The sequence below is a fragment of the Lolium rigidum genome, chromosome 4 (genome assembly GCF_022539505.1).
Source record: "Lolium rigidum isolate FL_2022 chromosome 4, APGP_CSIRO_Lrig_0.1, whole genome shotgun sequence".
Taxonomy (NCBI): Eukaryota; Viridiplantae; Streptophyta; class Magnoliopsida; order Poales; family Poaceae; genus Lolium; species Lolium rigidum.
In genome coordinates this window covers 232,387,914-232,407,812 of record NC_061511.1, presented here as the reverse complement: position 1 = coordinate 232,407,812, position 19,899 = coordinate 232,387,914, and the positions used below count along the sequence as shown (strand labels likewise).

At 44.4% G+C, this 19,899-nt stretch overlaps 3 protein-coding genes across 3 annotated transcripts; 1 reads left to right on the top strand and 2 right to left on the bottom strand.

Annotated features, from left to right (window-relative positions):
- Positions 1-694: 694 nt before the first annotated feature.
- Positions 695-2,958, top strand: LOC124649798 (heat stress transcription factor A-4d-like). The gene is made up of 3 exons (XM_047189369.1): positions 695-897; positions 986-1,402; positions 1,672-2,958. Exons 2-3 carry the CDS (start codon positions 1,184-1,186, stop codon positions 2,785-2,787), a joined length of 1,335 nt encoding a protein of 444 aa, XP_047045325.1. The 5' UTR covers positions 695-897; positions 986-1,183; the 3' UTR covers positions 2,788-2,958.
- Positions 2,959-3,376: 418 nt separating this feature from the next.
- On the bottom strand, positions 3,377-7,159 carry LOC124707262 (serine/threonine protein kinase OSK1). The gene is made up of 10 exons (XM_047238927.1): positions 6,963-7,159; positions 6,089-6,273; positions 5,679-5,861; positions 5,423-5,554; positions 5,158-5,343; positions 4,854-4,943; positions 4,701-4,784; positions 4,467-4,595; positions 4,162-4,386; positions 3,377-3,840 (listed from the first exon to the last, which is right to left on the bottom strand). The coding sequence occupies exons 1-10, from the start codon at positions 7,135-7,137 to the stop codon at positions 3,727-3,729; spliced, it is 1,503 nt and encodes a 500-aa protein (XP_047094883.1). The 5' UTR covers positions 7,138-7,159; the 3' UTR covers positions 3,377-3,726.
- Positions 7,160-11,434: 4,275 nt separating this feature from the next.
- Positions 11,435-15,834, bottom strand: LOC124707263 (WD repeat-containing protein 55-like). Its single transcript, XM_047238928.1, has 15 exons — positions 15,706-15,834; positions 15,594-15,626; positions 14,963-15,027; positions 14,629-14,716; positions 14,467-14,539; positions 14,050-14,156; positions 13,691-13,733; positions 13,494-13,550; positions 13,325-13,401; positions 12,499-12,544; positions 12,373-12,419; positions 12,210-12,283; positions 12,078-12,133; positions 11,809-11,998; positions 11,435-11,716 (listed from the first exon to the last, which is right to left on the bottom strand). Exons 1-15 carry the CDS (start codon positions 15,798-15,800, stop codon positions 11,643-11,645), a joined length of 1,125 nt encoding a protein of 374 aa, XP_047094884.1. The 5' UTR covers positions 15,801-15,834; the 3' UTR covers positions 11,435-11,642.
- Positions 15,835-19,899: the final 4,065 nt, after the last annotated feature.

Here is a 19,899-nt window from a genome sequence, read left to right as displayed (position 1 = left end):
TCAAATTACCATGGTCGTGGTCGCTGCCGGTCTACATCCAGCTAGATGACGATGGCGATGACGCAAACCCTGGCTAGGGTTTAGTTTATTTTTATTTATGTTTTTCTTCTTCTTTACAATATGTTTTTCAATATGCTACCTCTGTCTATAAAATGGTATCTTAGATTTGTCTAAATTTAGATGTACGTAGATACTGAATCTAAATTTGAACAAATCGAAGACACTCTTTTACGGATGGAGTGAGTATGAAATACTAATTAATATTCTCTTCGCTTTAAAATAATTGCTTAAAGATAGACCTATATCTGTCAGATGGAGAAAAAATTATGCATTAGACCGCTGGCTTAGACCACCCAAACGAACCAAGTTAAAAAAAAAAAAGACCACCCAACGAAGCAAGGGTTCGACCCAACTGGAATCGACCGTCGACCGATGGCATGCGTGCTGGTCCGCTGACCGGAGTGTCCTAGTCCGACGGCCGGATGCACGTCCGGCGGGCGGCGACCATTCCGTTATCTAGAAGCAAGCCACGCCACGCAACGGTGCAAATGACATGCGTTGGTCAGTCAATCCGTCACATGCAACGACCAGAGCTAAAGAAAAAGATGCGCGCGCCACCACGTCCATGTCGCGGCGACGGCCGCCCTATAAAGGCCGACCGCCCGCGGCGAAACCGGTGGCGCAGCCCGCCTTTAGTTACTCCCACCCAGCCCTCAGGTCTCCCGCCCTCCCGTGCGCCACGCCACTTGCCAGCTTCCACCATCTCGGACCTAGCTAGCTAGCTCAGACATCACGGCCGGAAGCTGCCGTGCTCTCGCCGGCAAGAGGTGAGGCCCTCCTCCATCCATCAACTGGTCGGTCCGGCTGGGTTTCTCCATTCAGCTAATCCAGTCGCTGGTTAGTTACTGTCAATCGCATCCTTTACTTGCACGGCGGCGGCGGCTGGTTGCTTACCTGACTGTTCCTTCCCTCTCCGTTCTTGCAGAGCAAGTCGATCGACTCGATTCACCACAGGTCTCCGTCACCGGCCATTGCCGAGAATTTTCCACCGCGCGCGCCAAGTTTGCCGGTGTGGAAACAAGAGGATCTGGGTCGAATCGGGTTTTCAAGGCTTCAGACTTTCTTCCGAGCCGCGTCGAGGCGGAGTGATTGCTGCAATTGGCTAAGGATCCGGCTTCCGGGCATGGATGGCTCCCAGTCGCAGGGCGGCGGCGCGCCGCCGCCGTTCCTCATCAAGACCTACGAGATGGTGGAGGACCGCTCGACCAACCGCGTCGTCTCCTGGGGCGCCGGCGGCGCCAGCTTCGTCGTCTGGAACCCGCCCGACTTCTCGCGGGACCTGCTGCCAAAGTACTTCAAGCACAACAACTTCTCCAGCTTCATCAGGCAGCTCAACACCTATGTGAGTACTACTTAATTAGTGCTCGTTTCCAAATGTTACAGACATTTTTTATCTGTCGTGAGTAGTACTCAGTGCTCATCTCTGATCCTCTGCTTCGTTTCCAAACATACAAGTGATTCTATCCTTTGTTACTTGTTGTGTTCGTCATTACTTTTTCACATGATCTTCTTCTGAGCGCTAACAACGTCTCTTCCTGCACTTAGTGCTGAATTAACTTGACATCTCTCTTGCTGTACTCATTGCTGACTTGATTTGCCGTCATGTATCAGGGTTTTCGAAAAGTCGACCCGGAGCGATGGGAGTTCGCCAACGAGGAGTTCATAAGGGGGCACATGCACCTCCTCAAGAACATCCATCGGCGCAAGCCCGTGCACAGCCACTCGCCGCAGAACCAAGTGAACGGGCAACTGGCAGATGCAGAGAGGCGCGAGTTCGAGGACGAGATCACCAAGCTCAAGCAGGAGAAGGGCGTGCTTCTGGCAGACCTGCAGAGGCAGGCTCAGCAGCAGTGTGAGATCACCTGGGTGATGCAGTCGCTGGAGGAGAGGCTGGCGGCGATGGAGCAACGTCAGCTGAACATCGTAGCGTCCGTGCGCGACATCCTGCAGCGGCAACGGGGCGATGTTTCAGGGTCTGCCCTGCTGGAAACAGACCATTTCAGCAATTGCAAGAAGAGGAGGGTTCCCAAGATCGATTTTTTCGCCAAGGAACCCATGGTGGAGGAACAGCAGGTGCCGTATCTTCAGACTACCGTTGATGAAACACCAAGCATGTTCGCCGTGCGGCCCGTAAATGCCGAGCCGTTTGAGAAGATGGAGCTGGCCTTGGCTTCCCTGGAGAGCCTCATCCAGAGGGCAGGCGACTATGCATCTTCGCAAGACATGTACGCCAGTGTTGCCAGCCCTGCTCTAGCTGTTGGAGATTTGCAGACAGCATCAATGGCGACCAGCGTAGATCTTCAGCCACCAGCCACTCTGGACCCCTCTTCACCTCCAGGGTTGCTAGAATCACCAGGTTATGTCCAGAGCCCAATGCTACAGCTAGCAGATATTTACCAAGATACCAGCAAGACGATGACTGAGGTTGATACCAACTCAGAGGTAAGCACCACTGACACTTCACAAGATGAGATGATGACCGCCGAAACGGGAGTTTCCCAAGAACCGGCTGTGGTAAACGATCTATTCTGGGGGAGGTTCCTCACAGAAACTCCGGAATTTTATCGTACCCGCTTTGAAAGCCATGATGCTGATTGTAAAACAGAGACAGCTGAACCCAAGGATGATGAAACAATAGGCATCAACTGCAACTGGTTTAATCGCCGGGTACATGTTGAACAGATCACCGAGCAGATGGAGCACCTTGCCTCAGAAGAGAAAACCTGATAGAATTACCATTCCCAATGATTCATTGTGCATATGTAAACAGTGATGTACATTATAGTTTAGCCTGTCTTGTTTTGTCACTCTGTACAGCTAAAGTAGAAGAAGATACACTTCTGTAGTCAGTTGCACTGTTTTGTTGTGTGTATGATACTCTTTTCTGCTAAAATCATGTGTCTAGTCCTTTCTGGTAAATCCTTCCCCTTGACTATTTGTGACTATCTGACAATCTGGCTACTAATCTAGTTAATCAACTCAGATTACACGTGACAAATAATACACTTAGATTTTTTATTTCCTAGAAACACAATTTGACTTTTCTGAAGTGCACGACTCTACAGATTCTCGAATGCATACTCCTATTCTGATGTCTAACCTGAGTACTCAGTATACCATTCAGAGCTACAAATTGGCTGGCTAAAAGTCCTAAGAGTTTGTAGGCTTAGAAACTAGAATTGCAGACAGTGATGAAACTAGTATCTAGAAGGGAAGGCTATATCCAAACTAAATATGACACAGCCAGTGAAAACAAGCTCATCTTAGAGTACATTACTAAGATCAGCAATGGTGAAGTGTAGGTCAGGGTAAACAGTGCATGTCAACAGCTCAACTTTCATTATAGCAATAGAGGTTATTCTCAGGCTGGCATTATGCTAGTGAAGTTCGTTACCAAACAAAGATGTTCCAGGACTAAATATAGGGCTACATAAGTCATAAAGCACCAGTAGTGGCGAGCAGAGCAAGAATGCCTCTTGCCCACCACCTCTAGCTCAGTAAATAAGGCGTAACCATCAAAATGAAATCACGTGGTCCTCTAGCGTCTAAATACCCCAGGAGTAGAATCTACTGGAGGATTATGATCATTATGTACATCTTGACTGTAACTTCGCACTTGACAAGATGCTGCAGGGATTGCAGTTGGGAAGTCACCATCTTCAGAATTCAAAGGACTCTCAGCTGAGTTAAAAAGGCAGAACACAAGTCCAGAAAGAGAAGCTGTGGCCCACTGACCCTTTGCAAGTCCAGAAGATACTTCTCATCCCTTGTTTTGTATAGCTGCAAAGAGCAGAGTGTATCAGAACCAAGCACAGCCCCCAAGAATTAACTTTATGCAAGGAAAAAGGACATTGTAAAACTGCAAAGAGCGGAAGTGTATCAGAACTAACTTTATGCAAACAAAAAAGGAAAATGTTGTATACTTGTATGTAGGAAAATAGCATTCCAATTATGAACATGCCCAGTCGTAAACAAAATGATAACAGTTCAAAGTACTCCTATATGCAAATGCACTAAAATGAAGCTTAGTCATCACAGAACTACACTGCGAATTTGCAGAAAGACCTGCTTGCATATGATGGTTTTGATTCAGGAGGGTACCTGAATTTCAAACTTCACGATGTGGGCTGATCTTTCACTGAGGTCATCAGTTTCAATTATAGCAGACTCCGACCCAAAGCCATGGTTATTATGCATCATACTCTCAACAAAGCCAGGATTCCACCTACACTTCATGTTATAGTGCCCAATCTTCTTCCAGCAAACATTTAGCTCTTGCAGAGCTTTGAGCACTTCAGTTATAATTTCTCGCGGATGTGCTCGAGACTGTCAAACATACGTGAATTAGGAGAATTTAAGTATTTCAGATTCAATTATAGGAAGATGAACTTTCAAGTGAAAATTACCTGAAGACCAAGGGCCCATTTCCTCTCAGCTGCAAAATGTTGCCTCAAGCCAAAAGCTGGAGAGCCAAACTGCCGAGCTTCAGATGCAGAACTTGGTGTTTCAGGTGAAACTTGAGAGAAAGATGAGTCCTGTAGATCACAGAAAGAATACCAAATCAGCAGCAATACAAGTACCAGAATATTTTCAATTTAAAATATGCAAGCAATACAAAGGAGAGGGAGATTCCAACACACCATTGATTCTTGATACTCAGCACCAAGGTAGCCGCTGGTTGTACGAAGCTTATTGTCCAAGAGTAAATAATATGCAACGGTCGCCTGTACAAGCAGATTTAGTCATAATTCTATCGACAACAACCAAAACGAGCAACAGAATAATGCAAATACCTCATTTTGCAATCTCTTTTGAAGAGATTCAGTTAGCTGATTCTTATCAAATCCCATTTTGATAACATCATTCAGAGTTTCATCGTCCAGCTACAAAGTTCACAGCGAAGTAAAATATCACTGAACATGCATAGAGAAAATGTAATAATGTAGAAAGGGCTCCCATTTTTGTTACATACACAAATATGATAAAAACAAATGGATAAATGTAAAGATGAACAGACTAGTAAGGACAAAGCAAAAGGCCTTAAGACAACTATCGAAATAGTGATGTTAATGTTGATACACAGAAGCATCACCAAACCTTTTTAACTTGTTGTGCAGTGTCTGGGGGAGGCACAGCCAAATAGCGCGGAAGTCTAGCTTTGAACCATGAGTGTTCACGGATTTCACGTATGGTGATTCTCTTCATAGGATCAACTACCAGCATCCTGGGGATCAAATCTCTTGCTAAAGGAGACAAGTGACTAGGAAGGGTATATATCCCACCCTACAATAACAGAAAGGTAACTAAGTCACTGGATATCCAAGAAGCATTTTTCAGTTAATCAAAGCAGATAGTTGCCAACCTTTATTTTCTTAAAAAGGTTTGGTATATTCTCATCATCAAATGGAAGAGTGCCGCAAAGAAGTGCATAGAGAATAACACCACAGCTCCAAACATCAACTTCAGGACCAGCGTACAGTTTACCAGATATCACCTAAACAAATGAAGAAAACAATGTCTGGTGTGAGAATTGTGAACACTTTCGCAAAACATCCACATTTATCAACAAAGAAAAAGGCATGTGAAAGTGCAAAAATCAAATGATTCTACATATGTACCTCGGGTGCTGCATAATTTGGGCTACCACAACTAGTCTTGAGAAAATGGCCATCACGCATAACATTACTTAAGCCAAAATCTGCAATCTTAACATTACATTTTGAATCCAACAGAAGGTTCTCTGGCTTCAAATCACGATGAACCACCATGTTTCTATGGCAATATTCCACACCAGATATAATCTGTATAAAAGGTCAAATAAAAATTAGTCTAATCATGAACAAGAATCTTATTTATGCACAATGGTAGAAGCAGACAAAATTGAAGTGTCTCAACGAAATACACGATGAACACATATGCAACATATTTATACTAGCTTATGATAACCATACCGTATTCAAAATTACGAAATAAATAGCTTAGCTGAATCTTCATTATGAACTCATCAGAAAAGTGGAAGAAAACTTACTTGCTGGAAAAAGCGACGAGCTTCTTCCTCTTGCAACCTCCCCTTCTCAACAATGTAATCGAACAACTCTCCAGATTTAACGTACTCCATAACCACATAAATATCAGCTGGCGTATCTATCACCTCATAAAGCCGTATGATGTGAGGATGCATAAATAATCTTAGTATCTTGATCTCTCTTTTCACTGCAAATTAACACGAGAAATCATAGTTGAGCACTTGAGCCAAGTACCAGACAAGAACAGCAACTATTAACAAAACAAAATTTAAAAAGTATGAATGGCCATTTCTCGATTTTTCTTCTCACGGTAAATTAACACAAAAAATTATAGCTGAGCAGGTACAAAGGTTGCAAGAATAAGGGTAATATGTTGATCAGCAGTCACAGACAGAAATAGTCTGTGCTGATTACACTGGGTGTTTGATTTAATACTAACACTAGGCACATATGTCAAGGAATGTCTGTGCAGATTACTAAAGGATTATATAGCACCGAACAAAAAATGAGCAGTTTGATCGATAGATTTAGTTTCCTCTACCTAACACTAGGAGCATGCAAATGATCAGCAGTCACAAACAGAAATAGTCTGTGCTGATTACACTGGGTGTTTGATTTAATACCAACACTAGGCACAAATGTCGAAAAAAAATGTATGTGCTGATTACTAAAGGGATTATATAGCACCGAACAAAAAAAATGAGCAGTTTGATCCATACATTTAGTTTCCTCTACCTAACACTAGGAACATGCAAATGACCCCCCGATATTTCCCATCCCCACGCATTTTTCTTTGTGAGCAGAGCAAGGAGCAAGTCTGCTACGTATACACTACAAACTTGGCAAACACAAACAAAGTTGACAATCACCACCAACCTTTCTCTTCCATCTCCATGCTCTTGATCTTGCGGCGGTTGAGGATCTTGATAGCCACCTTGTGTCCCGTGATAATGTGCTCAGCGATCTTGACCTTCCCGAAGGAGCCGATCCCCAGGGTTTTGCCGATGCGGTACCCGGCCAGCGGGTTTGCATCTCTGCCTCCCGCATCCATCCTGGCCCTAGATGACAACCAAATTGTTCGGGGTTAAAAGGAGAGGTTGAAGCATATTGCCAGGTAGCTCGCGTAGTAGAATTACGGTTGGATCTAGACGATATATGCAGCTACAGATGGTATGAAGAGAGGCAACCTAGGCACAATCTGCTCTGCAAAATTGAGAAAAAAAGGAACTCGCGTGCCGATCCCTAATGGTAAGGTAATTCTACCGCGAAAAGCGCCCGGCACGATTGGCCTACGCGGGCAGAGCGATCGAAACCGGGTCGTCGCCGACGCAATTGCGCGGCGGGCGCACGCCACGGCGGACCAGGGACGACGCGAGCTCCCGGATCTGGGGCACTGCGGAAGCGGGGCGGCAGAGCCGATTCTCGCGTCGCCAGTCCCAAACGCACAGCCCAATTCGGCGGCAAGGTCGTGAAGGACGGCGGGGGAAGGAAGGAGACGAGAGGAGCTTGGGGAGGCGGGGGTGGGGGGCTAACCTGAGCGCAGGGTGGGGGGACCTGAGCGGGAGACGGCGGCGGGGAGCTCTCGCCCAGAGGCGCGGCGGCGCGGCGACGGGAGGCGGCGCGGCGGTGCGGCGGGGGAAGAGAGGATGGCAGATGCGGCTGTCACGGGATGGAAGGAAGGGAATGGAAAGCTGTGGGGGTTCAGCAGGGGTGGGGCCGCTCGTGGCGCGCGGAGATTCGTGCGCGACGGACGACGACGACGTGGCGGAGTTGGCTCGTGCGTGCAGCAGAGGGCGGTGCGGCGGTGATTCGATCGTGCGGCGGGTGGAGCTCTCGCATTCGCGCGCCAGCGAGGCAGCGACGACGACGAATCTTTCACCTGAGGGCATCTTGCAGCCGCGCGACGCCAAACGGTCGGTGAGCGACCGTTTTCGTTCGCCGTGTCCGTCGTAATCGGAAATACGATCTGCCACCATCTCCAGCGGGGCGACGCAAATCTGGAAATATGTGTCTCGGATGCGTCTCCGCGGACGTCCGGAAAGTGTTCGCTCGGGTCTGGCGGATGTTTCGTTGGGCCCGCCTGGCAGCGACTCTGCGTCGATGCGTCTTCTCAAACGCGCCAGTGACAGCCAGTGACTGCGTCGCTTCGGCAGCCTGCGCCACGTTAATGGCGATGCCTCGGCTGCCGAGCGGCCGCAGCCCACCTCCGCCAACCACGTTAATGGCGACGCCACGCGTCCCGAGGCCACCGCATGCCTCCGGCCTATATAAAGTGGCGCGCGTTCTTCTTCCTCATCCACTCCTCCAAAGAAACCCTAGCCGCCACAAAGCTCGACCGTAGCGCCGCCTAGGTGTTCCTGCGACGCATCCAAGCCCGCGAGGAAGTCAATGGCCGGTCCTGGTGGCCGGCGAGGCGGTCGAGGTTGCGGCCCTGGGCGCCCCCGGTGCCGGGCAAGGGGCCGCCATGGTGGACCAGCTACGGCCCCACACTCGCCGTTGCCTGCGCCCTCCTCGTCTTCGCAGGACGAACGTTGCTTCGAGTTCCTCCTCCGCATTGACGACGACCACTCGGCATCAAGCGGCTCCCGGACAAGTTCGTCGAGTTCGTCGATGGCGTCGAGCCGGCGCATTTGCAGCTACGGGAGGCCAGCTGCAACTTCTGTCGCTGGCCCGTGGAGGTCATGTTCGACGGGCAAGGCAAGATGTACCTGCACACGGGGTGGGACAAGTTCGCCTGTGACCTCGCGCTCGAGCCCGGCTGACAGCTCACCTTCCTCTACAAGGGGGACGGCGAGATAATCGTCAAGGTGTTCGACGACACAGCTTATCACAGGCACTACCAAACCGGCGAATCCGGCTCGGACACCGATAGTTAGAACTTAGAATGTTCTTTCTTTGCAGCGAATCTGGCTACGGGCCAGACGAAGCCAGTAGTGGAGGTCGCTATCTGTTCTTCCTCGGTAGAACCAACAAGGGCACCGTCTCCTCCCGCTGAATTTTCCAGTTTGAGTGATTGGGTGTGCCCTCAAATGTTCTTTCTTGGCAGCGAACATACGGAAATCAACACAACTGGTTTCTTTTAAAAAAAAAAAATATTTGTGTCAACAATGGTTCAAACTATGTGTTAGTTTGTGTAAACCATGTTCCAAAGTATGTGTTAGTTTGTGTAAAATCATGTTTCAATATGTAATATTTGGAACTATGTTTAAATGGAGAAGAGGAAAAAAACAAGAAAAAAATAAATGCGTCGCCCCGCTGGAGCAGCCCCCAGACGCAAACGGACGTGCGGACAAAAATGGTCATTTTAGCGTCCGCAGCGCGACGCAAACGGACTCTCGTGGACATTAAAATGCGTCGCGTCGCTGGAGATGCCCTGATGCGTCGTTGGTTGACGACGCCACACGGGCACGTTCGCTCGTCACTATTTTTTTCAAAAACTCGTGCGCTTTATCGAGTACATGATCAAAATGTCATAGTGTAGTGTGTGCGTGCGTGCGTTCATAGGGGTGTTTATACATGCGTGTTTGTGAGCGTCTGCGTTGCACCGTGTTTTAAAAAAAATGTCATTACAAAAATCTTCTCGGATACAATCCACGCCACACAGAATTTACCGAAGACACATCTTCTAGCTAATTGAAGAGCAGCAACGTTGAGCACACTCGGCAAATATCGAAATTCACACGAAGAAAAACCCGTGGAGCATGACTTGATATCCCCGATCATCGATCCCGTTGGGGAGCGATGTGATGATGTTCCAGGGCTCGCTGCAAGCAGCAAGACAAAGATAGCTGTGCTCACGATCGACAGCACCATCGCCAATTTACTTAGTAGAGGTGAAGATGGCAGCATCCACGTCTTCGCAAAAAAATAAAAAGAAGATAGCATCATCCACGTTCACCGAAACCTCGCCCTCGGCAGGGAATCAATTTGGCAACAGAAGAGGATTCACGACTATGGGTGGCTTTTGGTTTGTACAGGTGAACAACATATCAATGTACACATTCGCCTTTTGTAGCAACTGACCAAAGGTGCAGCAAGATCCCTTCCTCTTGACCTTTGTTGCGAGCATCCCAAATGTGCCAGAATGTGACAATAGCAGTAGTGATCTGAATTTCGGAGACACAATTCAGGAGATCCATGACACATGTTCTCAGCGAATGGAATCGCTCTAGATGATCCCCGTGCTCATACTTAATATCTCGCCGCACTTCCCTAGCAAACCGGCAAACTTACAAAGCATGTTTAGGAGTTTCATGATGGATGCAGAAAATATAAGGGCACGTTTGGTAGTTTGCATGCCCATTGGCTCGCATCGGCCTAGCTTTTTTCGGCCCTTTCGGTTACCTGGCCGATACCGTGTTCTTGCACGGACCGCTTCTCAAAGCACACTCGGGCCAGGCGTGGAGGAACGTCCGGTTCGGACGTTTCTAGCGAGCCACCCCCGTTTTCGCAGAAGTGGAGAACACGTCGTCCTCGCAGAGCCACCGCGGGAGATGGCGGGAGCTCGCGCGGGACGGCGAAATCTCGGCACCATGAATTCGGTCATCGCGCTTGAATTTTCGCCACCATATATAGGGGCGGCCCTCTCACCGGCAAATCCAAATCCCTCATTTCCCACCATTTCGAGCTCATCCACGCTTCTTGATCTAGCGACATGGCCGGCTTTACCTCACCAGCATGATCGGCGAGGCTTGCGGCGACGACGGCGGCTGTGGCAGCGGAGGATGGTCGTCTTCTTCGTGTGCGTCAATGACTTCTGTTGTGGTAAGCTTCTACAAACCCTAGCCTCAGATCTAGATCTTTTAGGTACACAAGCGGAGTCTGAACGAATCCATTGTAGGACATTCCTTCCTCGCCGGTGGAGGTTATCCAGGTTGCATCTGACTCTACCACTAGGACCGTTGTCGCCATTGACTCTTCCACTGGGACGGTGGTGATGCTATGGTCTCCTGCTACCCCGACCTCAATGTTGCATATGTAGAGAATTTACCTTTGTGCCAAATCTTGTCAAATCTAAATTGAAAAAAGAATTAAAATTTGATTAGCACCTACTCACCCCTAGGTGCCCATACGTTCCAAATTAATTAACTACCTAGACACGTTTTAGTGTGTCTCTGTATCTAGTTGAAAGCTAAATCAATTAATTTGGCATAGAGGGGTGAAAGCTGAAAGTACTCCCAATGTTCCAAAATAGGTTCCTCATTCTTTTCTAGATACGAATTGTAAAACAAACTAGAAAGAGATGCGATCGAACACAAAACCACAGAAGACACGTACACATATGCTTCACAGACTTGCGCCATCAGACGGCTCATAGGTCATTTGCAGCCGAAAACACACGCAACTACTGGTAACCAGTTCAATCACGAAACGTTCACACACCGGAGTCCTCTAACTAATCTACTACGACCAAAATATACTCAGATACAACATCAACCTCGCACTTCCGTGCAGGAGATCAGAACTTCAGCATCGATCTGCGGTCAAAACTGCTCAAGTAGTAATCACGTCGCCAAAGGAAGGTGGAGCTTCCGATCGAGTCTAGGCTAGCGTGAGCTACAAATCTGCAAAGAAGTCTGGTTGGAATCCATTCCGACGCTTGCCCTTGCCTTTCTTCTTGCTCTTTGATGCTGAAGCCAAAACAGACGTGTAAGAATCAGAAAGGATAACTTCAGCCGCAATGCCCGCTGCACACTTTAATACAGGGCAGAAGGGGTGTTACCGTTTGAAGAGCTTGGCTCCATGTCTACATCCATTCCATCGTCGTCGCTATCAGCTACAGCCACTTCGTTGTGATCCACGGCAACGTTGGCTTCGGGCAATTCATCGTGCTCGGCGGCAGCTGCAGCTTCAGGCAATTCATTGTGATTATCTAACTGCGGACCTGCCAACAGTTCTTCCATGTCCCAGAGCTGCATAAAATAAATCACAGGACACCCAATTAGATCACCAGCGGATACACCATAAAGGACAGACTAGAAGGGAGGTCACCTTTAGTATTTTGTCATGTGAAACACTGCCTAGATACTTCCTGTCGTGTGAGAAACCTGAAGAGCAGAGATGATACTGAAAACATGGCATTTCTTGGAGTTACTTATATACCAAGAAATGGACTGAACATACCGATCGCCTCAATTGGATATTCTGAATGCTCAGCTAGTGGCTGTTTTATCTGATTAGGTAAGATACTCACTAATCTGCGTACAAGGAAATTTTAGAGACACGATAAGATGAAGCTACTATGCAGGAACCAGAAGGCATGGAAGGCAAATGGTATATTTCAAACCTGATCACACCATCTGCTGCACCAGATATCAGAGTTTCTTCATCCAGCTAAAACAAAAATACACTATCTTAATGATGATTACATTGAGAAAAGGAAGGCAGCAATGAAAAGTATAGTCAGTCTAACCTTTAGCAGTGTATCGACAGAATGTGAGTGCCCCAGAAAGCGGTCACTAGCCACAAAAATGTATGTTAGTACACAACTAGACAAAATCAGTTACAGACTTGGTCTACTATCAAAGAAATTAAGAGCCAAACTAGTTGTAAGCTGCCACATTTTCACAATAGTCTGAATGTTACATGTCAAGATTATTCTCAGGCTTTGTCGGTAAGGATAAAGTGAGATGAGCCTTTATAACTAATACTCCCTCCTTCACAGTTTATAAGGCACGCACGTACCCCTAGGTCGCAAATTTAACCTATATAATTTAAATTATATAATACAAAATTTATATCATTAGAAAATAGAACATCTGAACTTTCTAATGATATAATTTTTATAACATATAACTAATGCTAACTTGATCAAATTTGCGACCTAGGGGTACGCGTGTGCCTTATAAACTGTGAGAGAGGGAGTAACATTCTTGGAGTTCCACATTAAAAAAGAGCCTTATTCTCTAACCGTGAGAAAATAAGAGCCTCACATGCACAAACATAACGCCTACAGATGTAAATATTAGTCAAGGGCCATAGCAGCATAGTCAAGGGCTATAGAAGTATCAAGATAATAAGTGTAATATCATTATATTGTATGGCTAATTTGATAAACAAACAGAGAACTAGAGAATATAATGTGTGCTTTCATGGTTTGCGTTTCAGAAGAGGTATATCGTCAGTTATGCATTGCTATACATTTTACAAAGAATAATATTCCTGCCAGTGAGTGATGATGTAAATCAAAGGGTACTATTTTATTTCTTCTGCCAGTGCAATGATGAAACCATATTTACCTGCAGTCCTTAAAATGTCCCCACGAATACAACAATATAGCTCCACTTGGTGTTCCACAAACAACTTTTTGACCATTCTGAGAATCACAAAGGTTAAGTTATGTCAGTGACTTTTAAGTTACAGATGAAGGGTGTTGATCAGCAAAAGTTGTTCAGCGAAAGTAATTACCTTCATTATCACCAAGGATAACAATTCATCTTCAGAAAATTCAGATTGTGCCTTTACCTATTAGCAGATTAGGCATGACTGGGTTATGCAAGGTTGAAGGTAAATCTATAAATATAGTAGCTCTTAAACCCAAAACTTGGAATAAGGATTTATTTAATACAGGGGGATGAGATTTGATGTATGGAAAGGCAACTCACCCTGCCACCACGAAGATTGTTGACAGATAAAGTCCCGTCACCACTGCAAATAACAAGAACAATGTCAGATTGGCAAAAAAATCTGCTCAAAACTTCAAGGAATCATAAAACATTGGCCACATAAATATAAAATTATGTGCAAAATAACAGTGTTATTTCGGCACCATGGAGAAGTGAACTAAGTGAAATGGTTCCAAGCACTCCATGTCATGGTATTGAATGGTCCATGAGCAAAGAGCAAGACCTTGTTGCCATGTAACACTAAGTTTGTGCATGCATACAATAGGATACGCTCCTATTAAATTAAGGCATATGAAACTAATGCAGCAATCAAGATTGCAGGAATGTAAATTAAGTACCTTGTTGCCAATATTTGATTTGAGCCAGCTACATAGGTCATATCTGATATGTAATCTTCATGGCGATGAAAAGTATTGCAGCAAGATCGTTGCCTAGTATCCCACACCTAAAATTGCAAGTGATTACTGTAAACTGATTTTTTTACCATTGCTATTAATATCGAAAAATGATAAGAACAAACAACGAAAACACTAGCAAATGCCTCTGTGTCAGTCCAAAACATACGTAGGTACTCGTTACATAATTGCAGCTATTACAAATATTATCAACCTAGCATAGATGATTATATACTTAGAACAGGTGCCTGGGTATAAATAAGCTTGGGTATAATTTTATTATACACTCGGAACAAATGGTGAGAAACAGGCCAACATTTAAAGGGTATACGATTTAATAATTGGTACACCATTCAATACCTTAATGCAACCCTCATCATCGCCTGAAGCAACTGTAGTTTCAGTAAGACAGACAACGCGGTTTATTGCATTACTGAAAACATCAAGAAAATAAAGACACTAAGAAAGCATAAAATATTAAATTTGGCTAAAATCAACAGGAGAAAAAAAAAACAAGCATACTCATGTGCATCCTCCAAACGGGCAATAGCTTTGCCTGTTTCTACATCGGAAGCAAGAATTGAGCTATCAGCAGATCCCGTCAGAATCACTGAAACAAGCCACAAAATCAAGAGAGCCCACAGGACCTGGTTAGAGCATGTAGCATGACAATCGAGGTGCCTTCACCTCTGATATGGGTATTGATTGCAAATGACAATGTAGAGCAACTAAATTTGTAGTGGTATGGTGAATAAGAAAATTTTAAAAAAGCTGCCAGAAGATCAGAATCACACATAAAATGCATGGCAATTGGTTTGCAATGCTGGAGGTGCTGGGATTAAAAGGGGCTCATTACCAGTTCCTGAGTCCACAAAACGAACAGCTCTACACGACTCCTCGTGAGCTTTTACCGCAAACAACCTTAAAAATTACAGCGAAATAACATTTATCAGCAATCTCTAATAGCTGGAAACTACTTAAGAATTGTATTTTAACATGAAAAAAAGCTCCAACATCAAACAAAACTAAGACAGACAGACAGAAAGGATTCCCAAGAGAAGTGTACGCATTATTAGTTAAAGAATCCGTGAGACACTTAATATTTGATCTCACATGCACCCATTCAACTCAAATACCAACACTGTCTCACACATAAACAGCTTTCTGAACTAGCTACCATGGACTGCAAAAGCGAGATAGCTAAAATTGATTGTACAAAAAACTAGTAGAATAGAGTAAAAACCTACAGGAGCTCTTCTGGATTAACCAACTGAACTGTTCCACCTCGTGCAATTAGGATACCTCTAACAGTTACAAACGTCAAGGAAGCAAGAGCCTACGCTAAAACTGTTTGGCAGCTCAAGATATAAACTCTATGTCTACGAACACCGGCAGACTGAGCAGCCAAAGCATGAAGCCAGAGCAATCAGCACCATGCTACAAAATTAACAAAGCATTAGGAGGGGAGCAGGGGTTATCGTGAGTACCTCTCGGGCTGCAACCCGTCGGCGTAGCGGAAACTGCAAGAGGCAGCGGAAATTAGAACCGGTTAGTTCCTCGGGAGGGGGAGCGGGAGAGGGTCGATTGGGCGGTGCTTACAGGTGGAGCTCGCCGTTGATGAGGGAGGTGACGACGAGGGGGGCGGAGGGGTGGAAGTCGAGGTCGAAGGGCGTCTCGTCGTGAAGGGCCTCCATCGCGGCGGCAGTGCGAGAGGGGGCGGCGGGGCGGCGACGCGGCTGGGGGAGAAGGGCAGACGAGGTTTTGGAGTCTACTAGGGCCGTGGCGTGATATCGCGTGGTGTCGTGCCGTGCGCGCCTGGGTCGGACGTAAACGGGCTGCGAACTTGGACGACGGGCGGCAGCCTTCGCGGGCCGAGTGAGCCCGAGGGAACTTGGAGAACTTGGATGCATATGACCCTTTATTAAAACCTATTCGGAAAGTATTACAACGTATTACACCTCATGGGCCACAAAGAGTCTCAACATGAATGGGCCATCTAAATATGACTAGAAGAAAAAGGTGACACATCATCATGAAGCGAGGCGCCTCTCAGACCGCCAACCACACCGGCTGTAGAAATCCCTTGCTACCGTCGCCAAATGGTTGCACCCAGTATCCATGTTGTGGCGCTCCTCCGCCGGCTAGAGAAAGGACCACACATGGATCCAATATGTAACCAAAGGGATGGATAACTTTTCATGTTAAAGATGAAATCATTACAGTCATTTCATATATCCCATAATAAAGTGGACACACCAACTCTTATGAGTCTTTTATCCTTTTTTGCAACTCCATTTAGCCAATTCCCAAACAAATATGCAGCACTAGATGGAGGAGGTAAATTAGTAATAAAATTGATCCTCCAAAGGATTTTTGCAAAAGGGCATGAAAAGAAAAGATGTTGTATTGATCACAAAACATCACTTAAAGCAGCCATGCCAAGATCGTTTGATAAGATTATCTTTAGTTAAAATCACTTCTGTTTGAAGAAACCACATAAAAATTTTGATTTTAAGTGAAACCTTGATCTTCCAAATATATTTTTTAAGGTAAAATTCAACAAGTCAAGATGCATTGACCTACCGAAGAAAGAATCCAAAGTTGTGAAAGACCACTAGAAAACATCCTCATTGTTGGTTAGCTGGACCCTAATAAGCCTTGCCACCAGATGCACCCATCTATCCCATTTTTAGCACTCTCCTAAACCCTATGTCAGATCTGTAATAAGTTCAGTTATTATCTTTTATATGTTGATTTTGCACTCTCTATGTAGATACTCTTAATTTTTCTTCTTCTTTAATGTCATATCTGAATTATAATCCTAACTTTGCAAGTCATCTTAGGTTCAAATCTTTTTTCAAGGTAAATTGTCAAAAATCTTTCCAAAGAGAGTATATATCTCCATGTGCATGTAATTTCTGTTTACATTTAATGTGCATGAGTCATCATGCGTACTTACTGAAACTCACAACTCACAGATCTGTCATTTCCTTAATGCTTGTAGATTGTATATGTTCTTCAGAAACTACTGATCAAATGAAAGTCTTCGTTTGGTTTAAACTATTTGCCCTTTTATATTGCCAATGCGAGTGCCATGTTATATAATGATATATGTTCTTCTGGACGATCAGTTATGTTTTTCTATTTCTAGCCTTCCTGCAAATTTACACCAGCGAATTGTCAGGTTTGATCATGTCAGGACGGCTAATGCTCCTTCTAGCTTGTTAAATTGCTATTTCTATGGAAAGCAGCAATGCCTCCAATATGTTCTCTCACATGAGCGTCTTCTTCTATATGTTGTGTTGTGTGACAGCTTGACCATTACATTTTGTAACCCTCTTGTATCTAGGAATCATGTTCAGAACAAATTAAAATTATGTATGAGTAGTGTTTATCATTACTATTGGGTTGAGGTTTAATATCCTTTGATATTTAGTATCATGTGCATGTTGATAAGTTCAATTAGTTGTATCGAAATATGTCAATTTGATGGATGTTTGGGCAATAATGGCCACGGTTTAATATATGAAATTTGTAAGTCTGAAACGAGGATATGTTGGTCGTTATTTAGTACTTACCGGTTTGTTGGTCGGGAATGCATGGCTCAGCTAACATGATGGAAAGTTGGTCAGCAATACTTGTACCGTCAGATTGTGGGTCGGCAAAACATATCGGTCAGGAATAATATGTTGGCTGGGAAAGCTTTTACACTATTCATAGACTATTGGTAGGTAAAAATAAGTCTGTTAGGAAAACCCTTTGCCAACCGGACTTACGGTGATAGACATGATCGGTCTGTAAAAATAAGTCTGTCGGGAAAACCCTTTCCCAGCCAATTTGTATGTTGGGGATGTAGTGTTGTGGTATAGTGATACCAAAGAGTTAAACACAATATCCCGTGAAGTTTTCATTATGTGAGTTCACATGAAAGAGTACATATAAATCCCAAGATAAACAAAATATAGAGAGGTTCTTGAAGAACATAGAAATTTTTGCAGAAGCATGTCTAGAAGCATCAAACTTGTCACAAAATACACTGTTTTAGTATGCAGGAAAAAAAACAGGTCAATGAGCATGGAAACATGCCTATAAGGATGCAAGCTTAAACATCCCACCAGGAAAGGTAATGAAGACACCATGTTACTACTTAGACAATCATAATACATAAGCTGTTTGAACATGTTGGAAGTAATAATGCATCTCCCTTAAGGGGCGGCAAGTACCATAGCTGTGCGAGCTATAACGTAGGTATTTTAATTTTTACTATCCCCCAATAATTCCTGATGCTTCCTATGCCTACGCCTATCGAATTTAAATCCCTTCTTTGTAGAGTCAAAATAATAATGCACAAACCATCGTTGGATAATTCCAACCAAGATATAAGAGGAGTAACAAGATATTCATATTTGGCGGAGGGTAGGCTCTTACTCATAAGATACATGGGTGGTAGATAGTGACATGAAATCATTGGTCCTTTGTTAGGTAGTAAGCTAAGAATTTATTGGCTATAAGTTGCCTTCTTACGTAGGACGTGAACAAGAGCTTTTAAACATACGATAAATTTGTTGATCTTATTTTCTCCTCAAGTAAGTCAAAGGCTATGAGAACCTTCCGAGCTTGCTTGTCCTCAGCTGTGAGTAAGCAATTTATGACTATCCTTGTTCTTTTTTATTCGATCTTAGATCCAAGATGATCGGCTAGTTAACATATTGTTTAATTTTTTTATGAAATATAAAAACGGCCCACACTCAGTCCTCATCCGGAGATAAGAGAGCAATTTTTCATACTTGATAAGAGAGCAAATTACAACTTGCCTAGTATTGAATTTCTTCTGAATTAAATCATAATGATTCCATCGTGTTAATTAGGTTATTCATCGACTCAGGCGAAATAAAACAATCACAAGTTGACACGGCTGCATGTTCGCACTATAATGTTGTGCATTGCGGTTCTTTATATTTGTGGTGCTGATTTTTTTGTTTATATTCTAAGCATCGTTACCTTAAACAAACCAAACAAAAACACATCACGTTCCTATGAAGGGCGTCCCAAATTTATTTTCCAGCTAATAACATAACCCTCTACCATCACTTCCATATCTAGAGGAAGACGAATTAGTAGCCAAGAAAAGAGATGGGGAGGGTCCACGGGCAATCAAATTTGCCTACTTGGACAATTCCTCGTACGCCGCTACCATCCATAACTGAGGCACATCCATTATTAGGGGTGTAGGTTGACTGGTTGAGAGGTGATGCACATCGTGGTGGAGGACAAGAAGAGAGTGGGGGTGGTGGTTGACAAGGGTTAACATTGGCAATGTGCATGCATATGGACTTAGGGTTTCAGGGAAAAAGGTGCGCTAATGGGTTTGTCGGTTGGTCAAACAAACAAGGTAGTCCAACAATATATTGATTGTAAGGAAAAGTTGATGTAATAGTAGAATCCAGCCCCGGCCCAATGTATTTTAGGGCCCTTGGGCGAAGTCAAAAAAAGGGCCCCTTAAAGACAATATATACATATAACTAGATATATAAACTTTCAAAAAATAATAATAAAATAGTATCAAAATTTAGAAAGTATTTTCTACTAGTTCATTACCTCAAATAAAAACCAAATTATAACGAGTCCTTCGACAATTATGCTTGAATGCTTCTCCAAAAAGCTTTCTCGCACATTCCTTGATGCGAAATCATTCACAATAATTTCAAGATCAATGTTTTCCAAGATATCCTTCTCAATACAGCATGTAGCCAAGCCATTCAATCTGTCTTGTAACATAGCTGACCTCAAACA